Genomic DNA, 27099 nt, shown 5'->3' on the forward strand with positions numbered 1-27099 from the left:
ATTCTAAATGTTTGTATATGTGTGAATACTACATACATATCAAAACTTAACTTGATAATGAAAACGATTAAAGCTTATATGACAAGTTTTCTAATATTATGATCTCTCCCGGATCATTTAGCTTATCTGAACCAAATAATTCGGCTCCTGAATATGAACCGGAATTCCCATCACTAACCGGCTAGCTGATCATCAGCACGTGACCTAAATGTACACAAGGCTCATCTGACTCTCAAAATCACATGGAAGAAATTAATATGTACAGTTGTCATAAATCTCTAATCAAACTAGACACTGAAGCTTCAAAATGTAAATATTAGCTTTCATCTATAAAACCTGATTGAAAAATAAAATATATTTTAAAAACAAAAGGTATAAATAAGCAAATTATTTTTAATTATGTTAGAATTATTATGTTTAATAACAGACTTGTGATAAAGTAATATAGGACCTTCTCTTATATTGTTAGAAAATATTGGTATTAGGTAAGTTTTTTTTATTGCTCTGTATATATTATTATTACAATATTTTTATTAATTCCCTTAATCTTAAAGTGATCGAAACATAAATGTGCCATTTTACCCAGTATGATGACTTTTCCTAAACTCTACAGTTTTCTTTCAATATTATAATACTGACGAGCATTGATACCTTCATCTCATTTCTTTTTGACATACGGCTTAACTATACTTTTAACATCACGTTTGCTCATTTTTACATCCTTTCTTTTGCAACATTTTTGGCAGATTTGTCAGCTAGTTTGTTCCTTTCTATTCCAATATGTGCAGGAGCCACAATAATTGAAACTCCTGACCAAATTATTTCTATCAAAATTTCCTGTCTTGAGTATAAATCTAAACATATTAAAATCTTCTTGTACTTGCTGTACCCAATCCAATGGCATCGACATTGCTGTCAAATTTTTTATTTGTCAAAATTTTTAACGATTTAAGTGATGTAAGATTCAGTCCACACTCCATTCCAGTTGATGGTCGTAATGCACCAAGAGAAATAGAGAAGTGACTGTTGTTCCACTTGCGGAACCAAGATCACTGCATTATGTTTCACCGGACACCTTTTTCAGACGGACTTAACGCTAGCTTCCCTGGGTGAGGTAAGGAAAATTTTTAGTTTATTTTATTTCTTATATCTGAAATGACATTTTTTTAAAAAAATAGTCAGGAGTCAGTTAGTGTTTTTATGCTATCATTAATTAAAATAAAACCTAAAAATAAATTGGCACAAAGTGGACGCCATTAGTTTTCTACTTCTGTTTTTAAAAGCTAAGATCACATGAACTTTTCTATTTCCTGTTACAGTTAGTATTTATTCCAGAGATGCCCAAAAAGAAAACCGGAGCCAGGAAAAAGGCGGAGAACCGCAAAGAGCGAGAGAAACAGATCCGAGCCAACAGGGAGCATGTGGAAGTGGCCAAACATCCCTGCAACGTCAACATGGTCTGTAGCCGCTACAGCTGCTACCGCTTTGGCTAACAGTCCAAACACTGCAGCGTGCTAATCCTCACTGTTTATTGTGTTTTTACAGGACTGTGACAAATGTCAAAGGTAAAGCAGATGAAATGGATTCAGAGGAACTTTGATTTGAAGAGAAATAAACGTATTCCTGCTTATTTTTCTTAGGAAACAGAAGAACAGGGCATTCTGCTACTTCTGTAACTCTGTGCAGAAGCTGCCTGTCTGCGCTCAGTGTGGTGAGTTTTGTTTTCTAATTTCCTTTAAATTAAACACCAAGCTAAAGACTGATTCCACCTAATTGTTCACAATCTCAAGCATTTTTTATTCATTAAAAAAATTTACTCATGCAAGTATCTTCAAAAACTTGTGGGCAAGAAAGATTTCTAGCTGCAGTCAATCTTGCAACGAATCTGAATATGCCTCTGACTGAAGAGTGTTGTTGTATGACTGTCCAATGTCTTATTAAATTACACACAAATGGACTGTTTCAATTTTATTTAGAATTTTCGGAGTAAAATAATGTTATTGTTGTAATAAATGTTGATTTATTTGTGTTTTTTAGGTAAAACTAAGTGCATGAAGGCTTCAGATTGTGTTATCAAGCATCCAGGGATCCACAGCACAGGAATGGCCATGGTGGTGAGTTTATATCAAACCATAATTAAATCTTGTTCTGATCTGGACCCGTTTTAGAAACTAGATGGTAACAGTTACACTCTGGTTAGATATACAGTTCTAGATATTTTCTGTGGTTAAATAAAATTAGTCACTTTATTAAAGTATATGTTTCTATGAAACCACCTACTATTTTATCTAATGCAAGGCATTCTTCTTTTAAGAAATCTTGTAATTCATAATTGGTTTATTAGTTTCAGTGTTTATAAAAGGGCAGATTAAGTGCAGAACATAACTGTCATATTTTAATTGCAGGATTTTATTTAGTAGGTAATAAAGTTGATCTAGTCAGGAACAGAGTGAAGAAAAATCAGAATCGAGCCTCAAGTGTGCAAAAGCCAAGAACGTATTTCCACTAGGGGAGACCAATTTATCTTTAAAATGCTTAATCTGCTGATTCCAATTTTGACCAAGCTTGAAATTTTCTCTTCAGGTCTTTAAGAAATGTATTCAAGTACCCCTGGTAGTTTTCCCCACAAAGAGCTTTTTGTTTTTGCCTCAATCCTTCTTGAACTAATAATACTCATGTGGAATATGCTGCCAGTTTTTCTCCAATTGTCGTTCAGTTAACCAATTTTAGATCATTTTTATTCTGTCCAGATATGTAAAACCTGTTTTTATCCACAAGGGGGCAGTGTGTGACTTCTGTGAAGCCTGGGTCTGCCATGGTAGGAAATGTCTGAGCACCCACGCCTGCTCGTGTCCTCTGGCCGACGCCGACTGCATCGAGTGTGAGCGTGGAGTCTGGGATCACGGTGAGATACTCCCTCCTGCTTGTAAACCAATCCCATCGGCTCGAACACTGAAAACCAACGGCATGCTCCATTTCCTTTGCAGGAGGTCGGATTTTCCGCTGTTCCTTCTGTCATAACTTTTTATGTGAGGATGATCAATTTGAGCACCAGGCCAGTTGTCAAGTCCTACAGGCAGAAACCTTTAAATGTGAGTCATGTGGGTTTACTCTCCCATTCATCTGGTTAAAAGAAGAATAAATTGTGTCTTATTTGTTCTGCAGAGAAATACGTGGAAGAGATTTGTGCATTGTAGAGAAAGTGAATGCATTTTTATCTTTTCCTGTGTTTTGTTTCAGGTGTTTCCTGTAACAGACTGGGACAACACTCATGCCTGCGCTGTAAGGTGAGAATGTTCAGCTGGGAATTTTTTCCATCCCATCAGCGTTCATCACACGAGAAAAGACCGGCCCTCAAAATTCCTTTAACATATTCTGTAGAGAACACTGTGAACTAAAATTAGACTAACACAAATATTTTTCGTTTTCGTTTGCACCATTTCAGGAAATCTTGCACGTATACTGAGGTTGAACAAATGAAACTAAAGATTAAGGCTTTCCTGTCTGAGCAGCTGTGAGGAAACACTCTGTTCAGATAAAACTTGACTTGCCAGAAACTCGTTTGACCTCCTGCGGATGGGTTGTACTTTAAACAAATTGGCTAAAAATAAGCACGTGGTGTTGTTGTTATGCAAGCGCTACCTCAGGGTCAGGTTATCATGGTGTTTAAAATGAAAATATTTTCAATACACAGTACATTAAATGGAATGTTTTGAAAGCAAAACACTTAAAAGAAGTTAGGATTCAGAGAGCAATGCATGATAAAAAACATAAATACACTTGCAGCAGTTACTGTTGTAAAAGGTATTTCTACATGGTATTACCATCCAGTGTGGAATCCATTAGTGTAATGGATACCATTAGTATAATGCATATTCTCAATTATGCATCACTCTGTGCTGGTGTGTTGCACAAAATCACAAAAAACACATTGAAATGTTTTTTTAAAGGACAAAATGAGGAATTCTTATAAAAACTTTGCATCCCAGTTGGATATAGTCATTTAAAGCAGTTTCTGTGTCAGTTAATATTTTTAGTTTCAAAAAGGATATAGCAGTTCTACAGTTAGATTAAAAGACATATATCCAAGGTTAAGCTGACTCAGCATTTTTTAAGTCGTAAGAGGTTTACATAAACGCTTCAGCTGTGGCAGGGTTACACAACAGCAGCATGAAAGGAAAAAATTTAAGTTCAAAGTCCGCAAATTAAAGGGTGATTAAACTTTTATAACAAAAAGAATTGGAACAAGACCATTCTGTGCTCCAGGGAACAGGAAATCAGTTTGTCCTCTGCGGCTGGGTTCAACATAAGATGTCGCTTCTGAAGCCATTTAACAATTGGAAAAGGTTTAGCAATTAGATCTGGCAACTGCTCACAGTTATAGGAAATAATTTCTTAATATTGATTAAAAAACACAATTTTACTGGAAGACTTTTTTTCACTTGAAACAAGATACCCCCCACCCCCCATGTTATAAGTGAAATAATCTAATAGTGTAACTGGTACTTTTTAAACACTATCATGGAATTATTGGGCGCCTATATCCTGCTGAAAAGTTACTCTTCAGTTAGTTTTGTCTTATTTTAAATGTACTACGATATTTGCACTATAAACTAAACCAAAAGTACTTGGTAGAATTTTGTGTTTTTGCAGTGTAGAGGTTTTGATCAGTGGAAATTTCCAGGTTGTTGACTCTTTTTGATGTGCTGTCGCCATGACAGAGTAGGACAGGAAATCACGCAGAGCAGCGTCCTCACTGACTTCTGTGTTCTGTTCTGGGAGTTCTCCAGCTTTTTTAAGAGTCCTCACTGAACCTGGTGCTGGGTTTTGTACTGTTGAATGATGAGCAGAGTGGTTGGTCCTCTAGACCCAGCTTCTTCTCCATCCTTCATCATCCATGCATCTTTTTGTCCATCACCCATTGATCTGTCTGTTGTGCATACCCTCTCATTCATGTTGGGCATTGTTGGGGTGCTGGTTCCTGTCTCTAGTGGACATTGGCCGCTAAGTGGGGTCCACTTGAAACTCAGTGTTTCAGCTGTTTTGCAGTTTTCTGGAAGTTTGTTCCATTGTGGTGCAAATAAGCATCTCCATGTTTGTGTACTGGCAAAAATATCTTATTTGCCTTTAAGCAGAAAAATCTGCTGCAGCCTTTGTATCGCATCCTGCCATATTTTGCACCAATGACCCTAACTCATTGAATTCGGGTGGTTGGTTTCATGCCTGCATAAATAGCTGTTTCTGCCTGTGATCATTCATTCAGTCTTGTGGTGTTCCTAAAGGCTGCATTCTCAGGCAGCTTTTACTCTATCTGCATTCTCTCCTAGCTCAAACTGCGAAGTATAACAACTTCTGTTACTATTCATAAACAACTCACTTTAAAGCACATAAACTGCTGGCTCTTTTAAATGGGATTTTAAATGAGCCATTATTTTTGTCATGGTATTTAAATTTGTGTTTAAAAAACTAGAAGTAAATTGTCTATTGATTTTTGACGACTTCCTCTTCCTTATTTGCTCAGCATGACTTGTTTTTCTATTCAACGGGGTAAAATCAGAAATGACTTGACTCAACTTGTTTATTATTTTAGTTCTGTCTGTGTAGTGTCTGTTTCCTTTGTCGTTCTGTCGCTTGAACATTTTCTCTTTCTGGAATACCTTTAATGCATAGTTGAAAGGCCAGTGAGTATTAAAAGTTTCTTTCTTCACATCTGCAGGCCTGTTACTGTGACGACCATGCCAAGAGTAAAGTGTTCAAACAGGAGAAAGGCAAAGCTCCACCTTGTCCGAAGTGCGGCCATGAGACTCAGGAGACAAAAGACCTCAGCATGTCCAGTGAGTTTCACACAACCAGAGATCGTCTTCCATTCCTGTAAATCTGCCAAATCAAGCAGGTTGCAGCAATCTCCTCTTCCTGCTTGAATGCTTTTGGAAAACGAAACAGAAAATGCACTGATGACTTCTTGGCACAGGGGCTTATTTTCTATAAAATGTTTATGGAGGCCTTTATACTAACAGCTTACCCGGAATGCCTTTTTCTCTTTCTTTTCTCTTAATTTTTTTTAAATTAAGAGGTTTATACATAAATTTTTCTTACTGCAGTGTAAGGGGAGAGAATGGAAAATGTCCCTGTTGTTTAACACAGCAGTGGGAAGCTGCATTAGTTGTTCAAAGCCAGATCCTTGAATAAACACAACTTTCTCCATGTTTGATAGTAAACTGTAGCAATTCTATTGTTGTCTGGCAACTTTAATATAAAATCCAACCTGTAGTAGTGACAGCTGAACCCTGGGAGGTCCACCTGTGAAACATGGAAAAAAAAATGCTCTTTTAAAGATCAACCTTATTTACTTTACTTCTCGGCTCACACAAATAATTACAACAATATTTGCTGATTTTAGCTCTTTAAAGGGTCAGTATTATGTAAAATTTACTTTTTTTTAGCTTTACATCACATTATAATGTTATTACCTCAGCAAAAACATACCAGGAGTGATTCTTTCACGCGTGTTTAAGAAATCCTATAATCTCCATGGCAACCATTCAGCGGTTGTCAAGAAATCTGGGGTGTGTGAGATCTGTCCAGGCCCAAGCAGAACAAACGATCATAAGATGCCTAGGAGACTGCCACAGACTACTGTATTGAGTAATAATGAATTCTTAAGGTGTAATCCCTGTGTTTAGTATGTTCTTTGTAACGATGAACCAAAATCAAATAATCTATGGTTGGTAAAATGTAAGGAATTGAAGTTTTACACAGGAAAAGAAATAGGGCTGTGTTGCAGCGACAGGAAGTGGTTAGAATGTCAGAGCTGCCGATGAGAGCTGAGAGCTGCTTGCAGCTGCAGACTCGGAAAGTTTTTAAAATAGTTACAAACTGTCATGAGTCGAGGAAAAGTCAAGAAGAGGTGGAGGTTTTAGTTATTTTAGTAAATAAAGTTATCCTTAAAATGAATCATTTAAGAGGAATTTATACTCAACAGTAAACTTAAAGGTTAATAAAATAAATATTCTGTTTCCAGCCTGCAGATAAGAAAGACTATCTAAATATTGTGAGTAATTGAATAAGAATTAAAGAGCAACGCTTTTGTTGATGTTGGTTTGCTTATAGTAAACATTTACTCATGTATTAAAACTGTAACTTTGATGTCAAGTAATTAGAATTATGGATTATTCCTAGTTTCTTTTCAGAAAACTTGTAGTAAGCTCACGTTAAGTTACAACTGATGAATTATGGATATTATAATGAATTGGTAGATGATGAATTGGAGAGGTAGAATAAGTTATAAATGTGACTTTTATGGTGTTGGAGGATGCAGCTGCCTGATAAGATCAAAGAAAGGTTAGAAGGAGGTGTGAAGTTAGCAGCTCTCGGATTGCAGAGGTGAGATGGAGGATGACGCCATGTGGTGAGCTTCTCGCTTGTGCAAGTCGACCACCCACATGGAAAGAGCCCAGGTGTATGTTACAAGTTAACAAAAAGAAGACAAAGTTCATGTCACAAGTTCATGAGGTCTAAAGGTGAGGGCCTGGTTGGGCCATCATGGGTTGTGTGCGCAGATGTTCTTTGTCTTGGAGAGAGAGAAAAGAAAGGTATAAAGCCACGAGACTGAAGGAACACGAGGTTCTTCGTCTCCGGAGCTGAGGCTCAACACAAGAGCGGCAAAAAGACCAGCAGAGGATTACGCCGATGGAACCAAGGAAAGCGAGACTCACCTCACTCTGGATTAACAAGGCGAAGATCCACCGACCCACTGCCTCGGTTCCTCATTGGATTTACCTACTCTGCACTCGACCCAACGATCTCAAAATACATCGCACAGACTTGGGGAATTGAACAAAAGTCACAGGATCGATCAAGAGCTGTTCAGTTGGATATAACAGACAGTTCACCTTATTTCCATTCCGAGGAAGGATTTACTTTTTTAAAGATAAAGATTCCGATCAAGAGCTGTTCGGTTGGATATAACAGACAGTTCACCTTATTTCCATTCCGAGGAAGGATTTACTTTTTTAAAGATAAAGATTCCGATCAAGAGCTGTTCAGTTGGATATAACAGACAGTTCATTTTGTTTCATTTCCAAAAAAGGATTAATTTTTCACGGTCACAAGTGGAAGGATTCTAACCAAGGACTTCTGTTGCCGAGATCCAATTCCATCTGGGTAGGAGTATGAGTTTGCTGCACCCTAAAGCCTTATTTGATAGAAAGATGACAGTGTAGGGAGATTATTAGGAAATAGTTAAATTGATCTAAATTTTATTGATTTTCTTTGTATGTTAATCTCAAGTGAATTCTGTATGCCTGTCATTTACCCTGCTAAAGCTTGCTTAATAAACGCATATAATATAAAATTCTAATCAGGTTGTGGACCTTGAAATTAATTGAGTCATTTGAATCAAAGTTCTTCTATTTATAGTAAAACCCGTATACGTGATTCTAGTAATGTGGTGGCTTCAGACTTTCCTTTGGTGAGTTTAAGATGATGGCCTTGGGACTTGATTTTAATCCTAGTCACTAAAGATTATCTAGCCGTTAACAAGTACTCGTTACATTTTAGAAAGAATACTGCCGTTAACAGAAGTGGTTATTGAAACTATGCAGTTGTGAGGGCTACTCGCTGACCGTTTCCTAACTTAAGAAGGCCATAACTTCTGGACGAAGGCAGTGAGAGCTGGACGAATTTCTTTCGCCACCAGTTTAAACAGATTATCTCAAAGATCTTGTTCAGGGTAAGACCCTGGTCTTAAGAGATTTTCGGACCTGTTAGACAGAGAACTGGTCAGTAGTCAGCCCGAGGAGTTGAGAGGAGAGGCGAGGCTGGCTATTGCGTAGTAACAAACATGGCGTCCCTGGGTGGGCTCAAGTCCAACGGAGTAGGAGAGCCCCAGGTACTAAGTCAGTGAAAACAGATGTGTGATTCTGAATAGCTCGCTTAGTGGCTAGCTCTTAGAGAGAAGAGTTAGCGGTGACTGGCATGGGCCGTCAGTCACAACCCTTGCAGTAACTGTATGGCATACAGGTGAGGGAAAGCTTCTGCTGAGGATAAATGACCAGATCCAGACAGTGAAGCCAGTAGCCAACCCAGCCTAGACCCATCCCTGCTCGATAGTACTAAGAGAGGCTTTGGGGATAAGCAACTCAAGACAAAGAATAAAAATGGATGATAAAGAAGATGGATACGAGAGTTCCGATTCAAGAAAATCTACAAGGAAGTGGCTCTGGCCACGAAGATGGTGAACAAAGTATAGGAGGGAGCAATCTAAGCTCTCCAAATCCCAACTACCGAGAACTCCAATGAAGTTGCTGCTGTTGGGTGATGGATTTGATACATGGACCGAAGTAAACCGACTCAGGTTCTTCAAGCATCACTACCCATGCAAGCAGGAGGATATACTAACCTGGATGGAAATTTCAATAAAAACCGGAGGTATCTACGGCTGTCCCAAACTGGACCTATGGCACTCGGTTGAGTGTAGTTTCGTGTCCTGTCAAAATCAGCAAGGAAAAAGGAGGTTAAAGTCTGGCTGAAATGGATTGGCTGACTTGCTTGAGGAAAAGGCCAGCGACATAAGAACGATCTACAGCCCATCTGATAAGTACGACGGTATAGTCAAGACAGCGACACGGGCTGCTGGGATTTATGGGATACTGGTGAACCCAGATGCCAGAGGAGTTCGCTACCGCATGCGGTGAGGAATTGGAACGGCTGTACGTCTACAAGAAGGAGAAGAAACAGCGAGAACAAGCATCAGCCCCAGCGGCGAAGGAGGAGGAACCTGATGTGACTGAGGCTCCATCCCGTTTCCTGGACGGGACAGGAGCCCCAGTCGGAGAGCTGGGGATGTCGGACATAGACTTCATCGACCTGACCGTCGACGAGGAAGAAGGATCATCTCAGCCGGCTCCGTCACCAGCCCGAGGAAGTCTGAGATCAGCACGTCTGGAAGAAGCGGAAGAAACATCCCAGCAGAAGGTTGAGGAGGAGGGATGGACGGCTGCGATGGACTGGTCGACTGGTCGTCGCGTCGAGCCCAGCGGTCCGAGTTTCGCCCGACGCATCACAGAACAGGAGGAATTATCATCCCCACCACGACATCAGAAGGAGAGTAGTTCCGGACGCGGGGACAACAGACGAGGACAATACGGACAGACAAAGGAAAAAGACCCAGAAGTCGGACATCTGGAAGATGTCACAGAGTCTGGCCCCACTGCCACTGGAGGCCATCTGCGTTAGGATGCAGACTGGTCTCAAGGTGTTTCAGATCATCGGGAGCCCGTGGGAGGTCGAGGGTGATGGACTGATCGTGTTCACCGACTACAAGTACAAGATTCACAACCAGGAGTTCCGAGAGGAACTCAGACAAAAAGCTGGAGAAAGTTACCATCAAAACTTAATGCTGCTGGAAGCAGCCAAAACCACTGTGACTAAGGGGAACGTATTCGTTGTAAATGGATATAATCTTCCCTATGGTGCAGTGATACTAGTCCCGATCGACGCGTACAAGAAAGGGGATAATCTTGAAGACTACCGGAAGAAGATTTGGCGCGGCCTCGAGCGGGGATTAGTGGCTGGCAATAATGAAGGAATGAGACGAGTTGTGGTGAGCGTCCCAGGACTAAGGTCGCCATATCTGCCGAGAGACACGGCTCAGTCAGTAGCTGAGACTGGGGTGGTGGCCATAGCCAGAACCACCAGTCATCTCTTCGGGTTGAAGGAGTTGGTGGTGGTGGTCGACCCTAATACGCACCGACTCCAGATGGAACAAGGGTTGCGAATGGCAGCTGAAATAGAGAAACAACGCCAGGTCGATCACTCTCCGCCAGAGGCTAAGAATTACCCCCCGGTGAGTCAACTGAGGCCGGCGGGTAAAACTAAAGTGGTGGAGCTTATCAAGATAAAGCTGAGGGCTTCATCGGATGAAGCAGAGCCCCAAGCAGCAAAGTACGTCAAAGAGTTCACGTTTGAAATAGGACACAGTGAACTGGAAGAACTCAACTTATACAGAATGGAAAACGAACGGCAAGCTGACAAGGATGACGGACTGATGAGACCAGTCAAGATCCAGCCACTGCAGAGAGAACCCCTTCTACTGCCACAATACGAGGACATCAGTGACACGGACGAACAAGGGGAGCAGCGGGAGGAAGATCAGCCACTACAGAGAAAACATCTTCGACCACCACAGTACGAGGACATCAGTGACACGGATGAACGAGAGGAGCAGCGGGAGCAAGATCATCCAGCAGTGGAGAAAGAAGAAAGCGACCCCGAGAGCGTCTTCACCGACCCGAGGCAGCCTCCAGATGGAAATAAGCCGCTCCGAGGAGGACAACGTTGGGGGAAGAAGAAAGAGGCGGAGGCGGTTGATATTGAGAGACCCTTCGAAGGATATCAGAAGGAAGTCTGGCCTACAGTGGTGCCTGGCACTGAACATGAGGAAGTTGAGAAGTTGTGGAATACCAGAGTGACCGCTGATCCGGTGACTGGATCGGAGTCTGCACAGAACCACTGCGAGAGGCTGGTGTTGGGAGACATGGATGAGGATGAACCTCAAGTCAAGAGGGCCAGAAGACAGCTCAACGAGGTAAGTCAGCTGAAGATGTTTTGGCGCCTGCTTAAGCAACCTGTTTCCCTAGCGAGATGTGTGAAGCTGCGAGTGTGGAGCACCCCGGTCGCCCAGATGGATACGGCGGTACAGGGGTTCGACCTGGAGTAGCACTACTACGAGGAAAGACGGAAGAAAGAGTCTAACCAGCCTGCGAAACCACCTAACCAGGCAAGTGTGAGACCACCAGCTAGCTTCCAGAATAGACCCTTCCAATAAGGAACACCAGAATCACAGGGAAAACCAGTCATCCAGCCAACACCCTCAAGACAGCCGAGGAAAAGCCCGTTCATGTCATATGAGGATTATAAGAAATTGAGCCCAGAACAGAGAATGGCCCTCCGTGAGTCCCGTAAGGCCGGGACCGGGGGGCCCACGAAGTAATGGAGTCCAGGTCGCGGGTCATCCTAGAGAATGCCTACTGGAAGGGGGATGAAATCTACGCTAAAGTGGATGGAGTGCCCTTTCTAGTGGACACCGGAGCAGAGGTGTCTATGACCCGCAAAGACCTAAAAACAGCAGGACACCTAAAGGTTCAATTTGCCAATGGAAAAGTAGAAGACATGCCATATGGGACCTGGAAAGGAGTAGTGTGGGTGAAAGGTCCCTATAATCTTCTCACAGTAAAAGACTTAGAAGGACTAGGAAAAAAGAAGAACAATCGTCGTTCCCTGGAGCGACGACTGACAAACCTGAAAGCCAGGCTAGTGAGAGTCGGACCGACACAAGCTGGACTAGAGACACAAAACTGGTACAAGCCGGTCGACATACCAGCAGTGACAGAACAGAAAATTGAGGAGAGTGACTTCTCCCCGGCTGGGAAAGAGAAGCTGCGTGAGATCATTACATCAGCGGAGGTGGCCCGGTTCAAGAACGACTGTGGAGATTTGGGTCCAAGGTTTGTTCATCACATCGAAGGTGGAGTATACCCGCCTGTTCGGCAGTACCCGTTGAACCCGGGAGCGGTCGAGGAAATGGACAAAATAGTGAAGGAGCTGAGCGCCCTGGGAATCATCAGAGAGGAACTCAGTCCCATCACGAACAGCCCCATCCAAGCAGTGAAGAAACCTGAATCGGCAGGAGGGGGTTGGAGACCTGTGATCCACTTTAAGGCCCTAAATCGAAGAACAATAGTGAACCGAGCCAGCCTAATCAACCCGCAAGGCACGCTGAAAACGCTCCGTGTCAAGAAGTTCAAGTCCTGCAACGACCTGGCTAATGGATTTTTCTCCCTCCGCCTGGCAAGACAATCTCAGGGTAAGACCGCATTTACCCATAAAGGCAAGAGCTACGTCTGGCAGAGGTTGCCCCAGGGATACAAGAACTCTCCAAATGTTTTCCAGTCGGCCGTAATGGAGGTACTGGGGGACGTGGGGGCAACAGTCTACATAGATGATGTTTTCATTGCTGATGACACTTAAGAAGAGCACCTAGCAAAACTGCAAACTGTGGTCGAAAACCTCACAAAGGCAGGTCTGAAACTAAACCTCAAGAAATGCCAATTTGGACAGTTCCAAGTGAATTATCTGGGGTTCCAGGTCACGTCAGATCTGGGACTCTCAGAGGGATACGGAGAAAAATTGATGAATATTCAACCCCCTCAATCAGAAAATGAACTGCAGAAAATATTAGGATTATGTAACTATGTCAGAGACCATGTGCCCAACTACCAAAAATATGCCAGACCATTATATAACTGCCTGAAGAAAAATGAAGATAAAGAGAAAGGGGAAAAGAAACCATGGGTTTGGACAGCAAATAATCAACAGAACCTGGAAGAGTTGAGGAATGCAATTCAAGCAGCTGTGAGGCTGGAACCAAGGAGTTTGTCGGACAGATTGGTGGCAGAGATCAGCTGTGAGAATGACGACGCCATGATCAAGGTGAGCAACGAAAATGGGGGTCTGGTTACCCTGTGGAGTTACACCTTAACCTCTGTGGAAAAGAAGTACCCACAGGAGGAGAAAGAGCTAGCGGTGCTAGCCCGTTACTGGAGTGTCCTGAAAGACCTAGCACAAGGACAACCAGTTAAAGTCATCACTCAAAGCCAGGTGCACAAGTACTTAAGAAAAGGGACCGTTGAGAGTACCAAAGCAACTAACGCACGGTGGGGAAGATGGGAAGACATCTTGTTAGACCCAGAGCTTGAAATTGGGCCTACATAACCCACTAAGAAACGACTACAAGAAACACCCGAAACACCAGAACAACTAGAGTGGATACTATACACCTACGGATCAAGAGAGGGGTCCGAAAAGACAGTCTACTGGGAGTTATCCTGAACAAAGACGCAAAGGAAGAAGCCTACAGGAGGGAAGAGCCCCTGGTAGCACCCAAGTAGGGGAAGTGACAGCAATGTTGGAAGGACTGTTGGAGTTGGTGAAAAGAAGAATTGAACGTGCCGGATTAGTAACAGACAGCTATTACTGCGCTCAAGCCTTTAAAGAAACAGCTAAAGGCAAGCCAGTGGCACATAAGGACTTGTGGAAAAAGATTGCCGAGTTAAAGCTGCAGCTGGAACTCGAAGTTGAGCATCAACGAGCGCATAAGCAAGAGGAAGCTTATTGGCGTGGGAATGAAGAAGTGGACTGTTAAGTCCAATAGTGAAAGATGGACTTTGTCGGTATCGAGAGGTGGGACAGCACTCCCAAAGGTTGGAGAGTCCCAGAGAAGTACGTGGACGAGGTCGTGCGGGGCGTGCATGAGGCCTTTGAAACATGCAGGCGTGCGACTTACTCACAGGGAACTGGAGGAGCAAGAGCCTTGGATAAAGAAGATCCAAACGCGTGCTGAGGGACTGTGAAGTGTGTGGTCAATACAACGCAGGTCGCCGAGAGCAGCGGTTGGAGGGGTTGACCATCGGGAGCACAGTCCCCTGGGGCTCAGTATACATGGATGTTGCAGGCCCCATGGGGATAACAAGAAAAAGTGGTGAGAAGTACCTCTTAGAGCTGGTGGATTCTATGTCGGGATTTGTAACTGTAAAGGCAGCCAGAAAAGCAAACTGCAATGGCATGCTGGAGCAAGAGTGCAGTGCCCTGGCAACCCCGAAAAGGAGCTGCGTGCGGCTGCACAGGTTGATCAATGGTGCCCGACATATGAGGTGATGCGAGTTTACTCACAACATACACCCCACAAGCCAACGGGGTGGTGGAACGCACCATAGGATTAGTGAAAAGCTGGATAGCTAAGAATGCTAACACCAACAGCTGGAGCACCAAAGCGGTGGAAATTGGGCAGGCCCTGAACGACGGAAGCAGAGCCGAGAGACCCGCCCCCGTGATGGAGCTCAACCAACTGCCGTTTACCACAAGGGAAGTGGGACGGAGCTCTAGCGATTAAAAAGGAGGAGCTGACGCCCGAGGTGCCATTCCGAGTGGGACAGCACGTGTGGGTCAGAGCAAGAGATCAGCCTGTGAACGCAGCAGTAAGATCCAAAATTGAGACTACAGACATAGTCACGCAAGTACTGGATAGGAACACAGTATTGCAGGAGAAGAAAGGGATCCAAGGAGTCGTGCAGCAAGCCAGTTCCCAACTGAAGAGAAACAGAAGCCGGTGAAATGGCCAGTGAATCGTGTAATATTCCACCCTATCTCAGACTGGCCACTGTAGGAGGGGTGGTTGTAATTAGAAGAACGACTTCAGGGATTTGGGCAGGAAGCGCCCTGAATAAATTGGAATGGGCCAAGAAAGGAATCCTGTCGATGGAGAAAGAAATGCTGATGTGGAGTAGAATCAAGAACTGCTGCCCTGTTTGTTTAACAGATAATCAGCTCCCCACCATCTGGGAGGGGCCGGGCAGCGACAAACCAAGACGACAGAAAGCAACGGCAAGGTACTGCGCACCTCCCTGTATCCCCGGTCATAATCTTGGGCGTCATGATCTGTGGGAGTTGCCGGATGGATTACCTGCCCCGACTTACGGTGGTAACCCAATGGGGATGGCAGGATAAGGAACCGGAAGGATGTCATTGCAGGTGGGATGGAAAAGAATTGTGCTATTGTTCGGTCTGCTATGATCAGATTCGGGGGGCAGAAGTGACTTCTACGGGGCAAGCTGAAGGCTGGCAGGTGAGGAAATATTATAGCTCCCTACGTGTATTGAGAGCAAGTGGGCGTTGCCGAACGAATTATGACAACCCTATACCATCAGCAAGCTGGTTTTCCAGACCACCTGCCCCTCCTAATACTCCGGAAGACCTTAGGGGGTCGGTAGAATGGGTTTGGAGGAAAGCAGCGGGGCCCCATGACGACCTCTGGACATCTGTCCATGCGAGCTGGCCGTATGACCCCTCCCAACACATACCACCGTTACCACCGGTAGGCATTCAACTTTCCCCTGAGATTTTCAGGGTGTACCGGCATCATCTAGGTCGGCTGGATGAAGAATCAGATACACTCCAAGATGACATCAGGGAACAAGCTGTCAAGGGGGGCTGGACAGGCCCTTGGGAGCTAACTACCTGGGCACATCTGATTTTGGAAGTCATCAACGACGGTACCATCCCGGTAGTGGATCTACCAGACGTTCCGAGGGAGAGTGGAGTGTACATGACGGAAGCGTATTACTACACCACCGAATTGGATGGGTGGGGTAGTCATGCCGCAAGACCTAAAGAGAAGTCATCCCTCTTCTGGGTAACCGCGGAGTCTCCTTTCCGAGATGGAGTGTTGCAGGTTCCGGGAGGCGTGGCTCACAGGGTGAGAACGCCCATCGACTTAAACACCACCCGTCATATTCAACTGTCGGTGCGGATGGTTATCGTCCCATTTAAAAAAATCTACTCGGTTGGAGCAACAATTACGACGGTGCCGGATGACCAGGTTTATGCTACCGTGTCCTTTGTTGAACCAGAGCTAACCCGTAAGAGAGCCAAGACCGGAGACTGGCCAACGCTCGACTCCATATCATCGTTGCAGAAGGAAAGTCAGAAATAATGGATACACAGGCAAGAGGTGGACGAGTCGTCAAGTCTAAAGGTCAGCAGAAAAATAAACGAGGTGGAAAAAAAAATTTTGTAAGAAAACTTTTTAAAGTAGGTACGGGAGTTTGGTCCGGGACTTCGAAGAAAGGCCCTTTTCTGAAACTCCCCCAAGGCTCTGTCTTATTAGACACCCCACGAGAAGATTTCACTACTCAGTTCCCACTTTCGGAAGCTTATTATTTCCAACACCTGATCTATATACGACCAACCGATCTTCGGGAAATTGGAAAAGTGGGAGATGGCGATGAAACGATGTCGAGACCATGGCACAGCATGCATTATTTCACCCGTCAGAACCTCCGGTTTGAGGGGCGAAATGACTGACGAGTGAGACAAGCAGATTTCCCGGACTGCGGAGACATCTCCCTGGATCTTTAACACTGTGTACCTGAGATCGGCGGGAAAAGCAGTAAGAATCAGATGGGGACCCCATTACCTGGAGCCAATGCAAGGATTATTCTGTGAAATCGCGGTGAGTGGCGTCATTATCTGGACATCTTCCCGCTGCATGGTTAAAACACTGGTGAGGATGGAAGGAGATCCGGACTGTTTTATCTTTAACAACACCCGACTGCCGCTGAGACTGGAAATAGACAGGGTTTACCCCAATCCTCCACATCCGAGGGTTTTCACTCCATCACCTATGGGGTACCGCACCCGACTCACGCTGCAGGGCCAATCCTTGTGCACGTATATTGCTGTGCCCACCCCTGTGGGTACCGCATGCTGCCTGGCTAGATAAGGCGTTAACAAGTGGTAGGGCACAGGGTCCACTTCCTAGACCTGACTGTTGGAGGGTGCTCTTTTGGAAGTGGGTGTGGAGAGGGCTGGAACCTGACTTGCCCTACCCCTCTCCAATATATACCACACTGCAGCAGGGAAGAGTCATCAGACGGGTGAAAAAGCACCCTATGGTCCAGCGACACACCAAGGCTCTCAAGAAGACCTGCAGAAGTCCAAGTGATGTGTACCCGGAGAACAATTGGCTCATCAAGCGACAAAACCAGAATGGAAGAAGTCCGCCTGAAAAGAATGCATACAATACCAAATCTGCTTGCTGACATATCAGCTCCAGAAGACTCTGATGACGGAGACTCAGAAACCTCTGAAGGACCCCAGCTACGGATAACGACTACGAGTATGGATAAATCCCATTGTTGCAGAAGTTTATTTGCGCTTTTCGCTCTGCTGATTGCTGCTGCTATCCTCATCGCTGCCCTATACTTCCGGAGTTGGACCGTGGCATTTTATGTATTCAAGTGTCACCTATGGTCACTCCAAGTATGCCGTCTACAATTGCTGGAATACCAGTACAACATCCATTTTTGTGCCATGGGACAACGAGTCCTCTACCCAGAACATGACTGCCGTGTTTGCCAAGGATTATGGCAAGAAATATGTGGAGAGTCGAGCCTTCAAATTGAATAATTCTAACATCGATGTCCTCCTGAATCATACATGGGAAATCTACGATTATGTCTTCCTCAGTGAAGGAGTACGCTGTAGGATAAGGATCCTACTTCAAAAGGAACGTCACAACGTCCGATGCAACTGGATTCATCCAGACCTAGGGGTGCCAGAGTGGCACTGCAACATGGCATGTCGACCTTTGATCCTGTTGCCACTACAAGGATACTGGGATACTGATGTAGTCTATGCGGCCCCGCATAGATCCTCAGGCTGCCGGACCTGGCTCCCAAGAGGGAAGTTCTGGGGAAATTATCATCTGGACTGCATAGAGGATGTTGCCACCAGACGACCGCCTGGGGGGAGGGTCTATAAACCCCTTCCCCCCCCGAAGGGGAAGCGTCATTCTGCATAAAAGAGAGCTGTGGTGTGCTGATGAGCCATTTCTCCTTCACAGCTGAGGTGGGGACCTGGCCCAAGGAAAGACCATCGTTAGAGATTATGGCCTCCAATTCATCTGCGGCTACTTCGCTTTTTGCACCGATCCAAGTGAGTCCACTGGAGCAAGTCGGTGTTATCTTCGCCTGGGTGGTTTACTGCCACACCGGTTCCTGGTCGGCTGGACAACCACTGAGGATGTTCGTGGCACTGCAGGGATATGTGAAGATCATTCTGCGACCCATCCTAATCCAAAGATGGGATTGTGCTCCATCTCTCTTTGCTTGCTATCTGATGGGCCGGACCCGGATCAACTGGCGGAGAGGCATCATGGCAGGCCTCTGGCTCACTACAGATACGATGGGCCTGTTGATGGAGTTGGTATGTGGGGGTATTCATGCCACCCGTGCTGGTCCTCTCAAGATCATTACTGCAATAGTTGAGGGGCTCCTGGCTGTCCTCGTCCTCATCTACCTGATGCATCTGGCGGTCTCCATCAAAGGTCATGGAGGCGTCGTTGGCTCCAGAAATGGGCCCTGTTAGCCATTTGGGCAACGTGTTGGGGTATCCTGGTAATCCTCTATTGGACACAGGAGACCTCCACCTTACCCTTGGTTGCATGGCTCATGACCTACTCGGCCATATTCAACGATTCTGTTCAAATACGGGATCCGGAGCCTCAATACCCCATCTATGACAACGTTCAGTCCCCCACCTATGCCAACGTTCGATCCCCCACCTATGCCAACGTACCCGCTGTGATGAATTCTCTACGGCTCGAAGCGGAATCAGGCACACCAGTTTAATCAAGTTCTCATCCTTTTTGCTTCCGCTTTTGCTTCTTAGCTGATTATTTACAAAAATATTCTAATTAATTATTACTCATTAAAGTTACCTGGGTTGCTATTTCTCTCCAGGCATCGATCTGCTGTGCGGGGTGTGGAATTGGTGCAGAATCCTACGGATTTCTTTGGGCAGCATCGTCATCATGGTGGTGTCACAAGTGCGTGCACACTCACTACAGTTATGTAACGGCAATCTTCTGCGTCAACGGTCGGGGGGTATTGCCGTACATTGACACTTCCATATCTAGATGCCTGGAGCGGGACCACAAGGTCGTGTGGACCTCTGCTTTGGGCCAATCTGACGACATGCTATCATCATCCAGGCTGGGAAACGGGCGACTGTTCCCCGTAGTTAGGAAACTATGGGAGAATCAAGTAACCCGTCGCTGCCTACCTACTCTCCACCTGCTGAATGGCATATTGGTAGCAGTGGGAGAATATGTTTCCCCTGTTTGCCCAGGGTCGCCTGATAGGTTCATCGATGTCGGTGCCCAAACCTACATAGCAACACAGGATCGGTGTTCCCAAACTGATGATTTCAGTTTGTCTCTCCAATCCTGTCGGGCTGCTGATGACATCTCATCATTGCCCTCACCAGACACCATTGTATGCAGCGTCTCTAGTACTTCAGTTGCAGGCGCTGTTCGGAAGGAGTTGTCCGCTTATGAGAACGGCTTCCAGGACATCCACGAGCTGTTGGCGGAGCTAAGTGATCTTTCTGCACCGCCTCTGGAGGGGGATGCGGGGGTTGCTACTGTGCTTCCTCCACCTCAGCTGAGTCCGCCACATCTTACGTCCCTACCCTCCTGTACATCTGGCGAGGATATGGACGCGGATGTCTGGCGACCACCACCATCGAATTTGACGGAATATGAAATAGTGGACACATGGATACCGACTCCCTCTCCTACAGCTTTCCATGAGGAGGATGTCCTATTTCTTTACTGCAATGATGGACTGGATGATGGTCTGGATCTATTCAAGTAGGATTACTGCTGAGCACTGTCCGATCTCAAGGAGGGGGTGTCAAGAAATCTGGGGTGTGTGAGATCTGTCCAGGCCCAAGCAGAACAAACGATCATAAGATGCCTAGGAGACTGCCACAGACTACTGTATTGAGTAATAATGAATTCTTAAGGTGTAATCCCTGTGTTTGGTATGTTCTTTGTAACGATGAACCAAAATCAAATAATCTATGGTTGGTAAAATGTAAGGAATTGAAGTTTTACACAGGAAAAGAAATAGGGCTGTGTTGCAGCGACAGGAAGTGGTTAGAATGTCAGAGCTGCCGATGAGAGCTGAGAGCTGCTTGCAGCTGCAGACTCGGAAAGTTTTTAAAATAGTTACAAACTGTCATGAGTCGAGGAAAAGTCAAGAAGAGGTGGAGGTTTTAGTTATTTTAGTAAATAAAGTTATCCTTAAAATGAATCATTTAAGAGGAATTTATACTCAACAGTAAACTTAAAGGTTAATAAAATAAATATTCTGTTTCCAGCCTGCAGATAAGAAAGACTATCTAAATATTGTGAGTAATTGAATAAGAATTAAAGAGCAACGCTTTTGTTGATGTTGGTTTGCTTATAGTAAACATTTACTCATGTATTAAAACTGTAACTTTGATGTCAAGTAATTAGAATTATGGATTATTCCTAGTTTCTTTTCAGAAAACTTGTAGTAAGCTCACGTTAAGTTACAACTGATGAATTATGGATATTATAATGAATTGGTAGATGATAAATTAGGAAAGTAAAATAAGTTAAATGTGACTTTTATGGTGTTGGAGGATGCAGCTGCCTGATAAGATCAAAGAAAGGTTAGGGCGGAGGTGTGAAGTTAGCAGCTCTCGGATTGCAGAGGTGAGATGGAGGATGACGCCATGTGGTGAGCTTCTCGCTTGTGCAAGTCGACCACCCACATGGAAAGAGCCCAGGTGTATGTTACAAGTTAACCGCCCACGTGGAAAAGAAGACAAAGTTCATGTCACAAGTTCATGAGGTCTAAAGGTGAGGGCCTGGTTGGGCCATCATGGGTTGCGTGCGCAGATGTTCTTTGTCTTGGAGAGAGAGAAAAGAAAGGTATAAAGCCACGAGACTGAAGGAACACGAGGTTCTTCGTCTTCGGAGCTGAGGCTCAACACAAGAGCGGCAAAAAGACCAGCAGAGGATTACGCCGATGGAACCAAGGAAAGCGAGACTCACCTCACTCTGGATTAACAAGGCGAAGATCCACCGACCCACTGCCTCGGTTCCTCATTGGATTTACCTGCTCTGCACTCGACCCAACGATCTCAAAATACATCGCACAGACTTGGGGAATTGAACAAAAGTCACAGGATCGATCAAGAGCTGTTCAGTTGGATATAACAGACAGTTCACCTTATTTCCATTCCGAGGAAGGATTTACTTTTTTAAAGATAAAGATTCCGATCAAGAGCTGTTCGGTTGGATATAACAGACAGTTCACCTTATTTCCATTCCGAGGAAGGATTTACTTTTTTAAAGATAAAGATTCCGATCAAGAGCTGTTCAGTTGGATATAACAGACAGTTCATTTTGTTTCATTTCCAAAAAAGGATTAATTTTTCACGGTCACAAGTGGAAGGATTCTAACCAAGGACTTCTGTTGCCGAGATCCAATTCCATCTGGGTAGGAGTATGAGTTTGCTGCACCCTAAAGCCTTATTTGATAGAAAGATGACAGTGTAGGGAGATTATTAGGAAATAGTTAAATTGATCTAAATTTTATTGATTTTCTTTGTATGTTAATCTCAAGTGAATTCTGTATGCCTGTCATTTACCCTGCTAAAGCTTGCTTAATAAATGCATATAATATAAAATTCTAATCAGGTTGTGGACCTTGAAATTAATTGAGTCATTTGAATCAAAGTTCTTCTATTTATAGTAAAACCAGTATACACGATTCTAGTAATGTGGTGGCTTCAGACTTTCCTTTGGTGAGTTTAAGATGATGGCCTTGGGACTTGATTTTAATCCTAGTCACTAAAGATTATCCAGCCGTTAACAAGTACTCGTTACATTTTAGAAAGAATACTGCCGTTAACAGAAGTGGTTATTGAAACTATGCAGTTGTGAGGGCTACTCGGCTGACCGTTTCCTAACTTAAGAAGGCCATAACTTCTGGACGAAGGCAGTGAGAGCTGGACGAATTTCTTTCGCCACCAGTTTAAACAGATTATCTCAAAGATCTTGTTCAGGGTAAGACCCTGGTCTTAAGAGATTTTCCGGACCTGTTAGACAGAGAACTGGTCAGTAGTCAGCCCCGAGGAGTTGAGAGGAGAGGGCGAGGCTGGCTATTGCGTAGTAACAAACACGGTGCACAACTTTGAGACGCAGCTCCTCCTCTGAGCTGCAGTTTCCAAGCTTTCAACTTCTGCCTCACAGAGCAGCCTTCGCAACTCTGCTCCTTCAAACTAGCCAGCAGCAATTAGCAAATACTGGGTGGAACTAAGCATCTGTCGAGCTCATTATAGGAGCTACTTCTCAGCGAATCGCTGGTAAAAACCTTGTTAAAGGGTGAATAGAGGAGCCATGTTGTGATGGCTCCCTGCTACTGTTTCCTGAAGGCAAAGTTTCAGAAAAAGCAGGAGTTCTTAATGAAACAGAGGCCCAATTTCAAGACATCAAATTTTAAAGTTAAAATTCTTTTATGTATATATATATATATATATATATATATATATATATATATATATATATATATATATATATATATATATATATATATAGTGTTTGAAGGTAACATAGTTACTTCATTGTGCTGTAAAATTGCACTATGTGCTTCAGAAATGTGTAATACTGCCCCTTTAAAGGGCTCATGGATCTTGTTGGAGCCTTGGTGCCAAAAAAGGCTTCAAAATCCATTCATTTTGGTGCCAAGTCATCAAGAACCATTTTAATTTGTTTAGATTTTTTTATATGCAAATATTATTTTGGGAAAAACAAAACATGACATTTTGAATGGATTTCAATATAAAAAGTGCTGAAGAGTCACAGATTGCTCTATTTAGATTTGGGGGAAAAATATGACTTATGAATGAATAAATGCTACTAATGTATCAGTGCTGCCACATGTAGGCAGAAATACCCTTTAAGACCGCCCAAAAGGATCCTATATATCCTTTATACAAACAACTGCCAATAGTTGTTTTGTTCTCTGCTTTTTAATCTCCTGAATGTAATAGTTTAAATTCAAGATGTGATTCCAAGGAGCAGGTCTGTTTTCCATAAACTGAGCCCAGCACCTTTTATATATAAACACTTGTCTTGTTAAAACTCCACATTTTCTCTTTTAGCCTCTTTATTTTTATTGCAAGGCATAAAAATAAATGTTCCAGAATGCCTGCTTTAAAATGAACACAGTGAGATGAGAGTTCTTGAGTAAACAACTGGTGATGTTGCCTTTAAACTAAATACAGTCTTTTAAAAATGATTCGGATTCATGCACAGAATTAATTTGTGCAAGCTTGATTTTCATGCAAACATGCATGTCTGCAGCGGAGGCCGTGTAGAAGTCGAGATCTGCTCTAAATCTGATTGGTCCGTTTGTTCTCCGCAGCTCGCACCTTGAAGTTCGGTCGGCAGGCTGGTGGCGATGACGACGACGACTACGAGGGCGCGTCCGGCTACGACGCCTACTGGAAGAACCTGGCAGCTGGAGGAAGCCGACAAGACGACTATGGCGATGGCGATGATGATGACGATGAGGAGGAAGAGGAGGATGACGGGTATGAGGAGGATGACGAAGAGGAAGAAGATGAAGGTGAAGAGGAGGATGAAACTGCATCAGAGTCTCTGGCTGAGCTGAAGATAGATGGCACTGCAGCCTAAAGTAAGACTGAGGATTTATGGTCAGAGTGGATTTTAACTGAAAGTCACAGAGTTTGGCATAAATACAGAACATTTTGCATTCAATCAGCCTAATGTTCTCGTAATCTTTGGAAGTGGTTTATATGTGTTCTTTTTTTTAAGCTTTTCACTTGTTTTTTTTTTTTGTTTTTTTTTGTCCAGTCCTGGTACCAATATGGTATGATGAGGAACTGGAGGACAAACAGAGAAAACCATAAAAAGTACCAGGAAGCCAAAGTTTACCCAGGAGTGAGTAAAGAAATATCAAAAGGCAAAACTGACTATTAAAAGCTGCATTCTGCAGTTTGTTGACTAAGAACTATGAGATTCTCACAGTTAGGCAGGATTTAATAGAAGAACCATCTATTAAAGGATATTTACAAATTAACACCTACATAAATAAATATAACATGATTTTTCCTTTGAAAAATAGAAAAGCAAAAATATTTTTTACAGCTGCTAAAATAATCTACATTTAATTTGCTGCTGTTTAGCCCATCTAGCATAACAGGAGTATATTATTAAATGATCAAGTTTGTCTGCAGAATGCAATAACATTTCAATCAAAGGAGAGGCAGTATTTAGCATCATGTGGGGGAGGGGCACTAGTAGATAATCATAAACTCCTGTACACAACGGATTTCTTTTGCATAGCATTTAAAGGTCTTTAGAAAAGCATTTCATTGAAATTCAGGAGCAGAATTTTGTTTTGCAGACTTTCTCTGTAAAACAAGACGAGTTTTAGAAAGCGGCTTCCTCTGCTTTACTTGTTTCTTCTAGATGACACTCAACCATCGTTTTACTGTTATGACTTTTTTCTTTAAAATAAGAATGTTTTGGTTTTAACAAAATATAAAACCTTACTTATTTTTTATTTCGTTAAAACATAAAACTTTCTGACTGAATGGTTACATAGTTGTGGATTTTTTTAACGTTTGAATATTAGCAAACAAAAACATAACTGCCATATGTAGAGACGAAAATTGTTCTTCTCATGAGATTTTTCTTGTCAAAAAGAGTTGTGGGTCATGAATACGGGATTGAAATCAGATGAAAAACAGTCAGAATCTAAGGAAAATCTTTTAAGGACCCTCATAAAGGCTGATTGAACTGTTGATCAAAATCCACTGTTAAAGTTGAGAAAGTATAACTGTTAGAAAGCATAAAACAACATAAGAAATGACTCTAAACTGGTTCTTTATTTTAAGCTCCTTATTCATTCCAGCACTCTGGCAACTTTTAGGAATGTTGTGAACCATTTTGAACTTCACCCTTCTGCACAGAATTGAAGGAATAAAGTTTAATATGAATCTAAATCAATAAAATTGTGACTGAACCTTCTTTATTTTAATTCATTTTCTGAAATGCTTGGTTTTTAACAGGGTTGGGACTTTTATTTTGATGACTCAATTATATAAATTTAACTAATTTAATTGGATATTTTTTAATGTACAAAGCTTCTGGGTGGAACCTTTGTATTTGCGCGTTTCTGGTACACCTGTACATCTGACGCACAAGTGATAGCTAAAAATCGTGATGGACGACAAAACCGCTTTTTTTGGTCCACTGGGAATAAAGTTTTGCTAAAAAACATTCTGATGGGAATAAACTGTTGTGCTAAAAGGTTTTAGACCGTCAGCGAAGTTATTCAAGCCTAAAACTGCATCTCAATGCCAAACAGCAGCATGGACATGCCCAATGCTAATGTCAGCAATGATGGGTAAAAAATAATTTTTTCCAAAGCGGGGGTTCCAGAAACACTTTAAAGCTAAATGGCTGTATAACCTAAATAATATTAGGTTGTTAAGCTTGTATGTCTGAATATTCAATATTGGCAGCAAATATGTTTATGAATTGAATATCTTGCTTAAATTGTTTTTAATTTAAAATGTGATTAATTGTAATTAATTACAGGCCCTGCAATTCACTGGCTAATTGAGTCCCATCTCTATTTTTTAATAGTCGGAGCTTCACTAGTAACATTATTCAGTTACCTTAGAATACATGTATATGAATTCAAAATCTCTTACTGTACTGAGAACCTTGTAGAGAGACCAGTGGGAAGATCTCATGTTTCCACTATTGTGTGTCCAAGGTTTTTGGAATGGCATGAGTGGGAGTTTGAATTCATCATGTCTGTTTGTTATGGGGTTCATTAGTGAAACTCCATAACAACAGTTCACTTGTTTTTCAATCATTTTATAGCTAGCTGGATTTTCCCTACTGCAAGGCCAGATGACTCTCTCCTGAATGTGTCACCCCTCATGTCTACTGTCACAGGGAATGCAACATGAGCCTGACGTGCAGCAATGCCACTTCAGTACATTCAGTTCTTTTTGAAACAGCTTAAGGAACTCATACAGTTGATCTTGCACATATTTTTCCACTGAATTACTTTAAGATGTGTTTTTATGATCTGACTTGACAGGAGTTTGTGAACTACTATTTTATGTGTTTTTCTCATAAAGATGGAATTTTTCCTTCAACGTCACCATTGACCCTTTCCAATTTAGATACACATGCAGGATAATAGTAATCAGCGGTTTGAGGGATCTAAGGGATGGAGGAGGGCAATGTTTTTCTTGAATTAATTAAGATTACCTGAATAAACAAAATAAAAAAAACACATTTTCTTCTCCCTGTCTGAGAAACGTCTTTTGTTCAGTTAAACTACCAAAAAAATTTTTTGTCCTAAATGCTACAATAATTATAGGATATTTTAGATTAAACCAGAAGGTTACTTCTATTTTCTCAGTATTTAGCAATGTTATTATAGTTTAAGTTAAATGAATGAAATAACAAAAACTGAAATTGACAAAACATTTTTAATTGAAGTAAATAAAAGTAATTAAAGACCTCTGGTCTGGTTCACCATTGGGTGAAATTTGCCTTAAAATGCCAAAAAATTTCAGCATAAATATCTTGGGAATGTCCAGTAATTTTACCTT

The 27099-nt window shown here is 42.9% G+C and overlaps 1 protein-coding gene across 1 annotated transcript; it reads left to right on the forward strand.

Annotated features, from left to right (window-relative positions):
* Positions 1-997: 997 nt before the first annotated feature.
* znf330 (zinc finger protein 330) lies at positions 998-25502 on the forward strand. Its single transcript, XM_044113420.1, has 10 exons — positions 998-1114; positions 1320-1457; positions 1546-1565; positions 1641-1711; positions 2038-2114; positions 2779-2905; positions 2988-3092; positions 3241-3287; positions 5717-5834; positions 23862-25502. The coding sequence occupies exons 2-10, from the start codon at positions 1338-1340 to the stop codon at positions 24131-24133; spliced, it is 957 nt and encodes a 318-aa protein (XP_043969355.1). The 5' UTR covers positions 998-1114; positions 1320-1337; the 3' UTR covers positions 24134-25502.
* The last annotated feature ends 1597 nt before the right edge of the window (positions 25503-27099 follow it).

This window comes from Gambusia affinis, linkage group LG04, assembly GCF_019740435.1.
Source record: "Gambusia affinis linkage group LG04, SWU_Gaff_1.0, whole genome shotgun sequence".
In the NCBI taxonomy this organism is placed as follows: domain Eukaryota; kingdom Metazoa; phylum Chordata; class Actinopteri; order Cyprinodontiformes; family Poeciliidae; genus Gambusia; species Gambusia affinis.

Coding starts and splice junctions, on each gene's coding strand:
- znf330 (XM_044113420.1), top strand. CDS start 1,338: ATGCCCAAAAAGAAAACCGGAGCCAGGAAAAAGGCGGAGAACCGCAAA. Junction 1,458..1,545: donor ATCCCTGCAACGTCAACATG/GTCTGTAGCCGC, acceptor GTGTTTTTACAG/GACTGTGACAAATGTCAAAG. Junction 1,566..1,640: donor GACTGTGACAAATGTCAAAG/GTAAAGCAGATG, acceptor TATTTTTCTTAG/GAAACAGAAGAACAGGGCAT.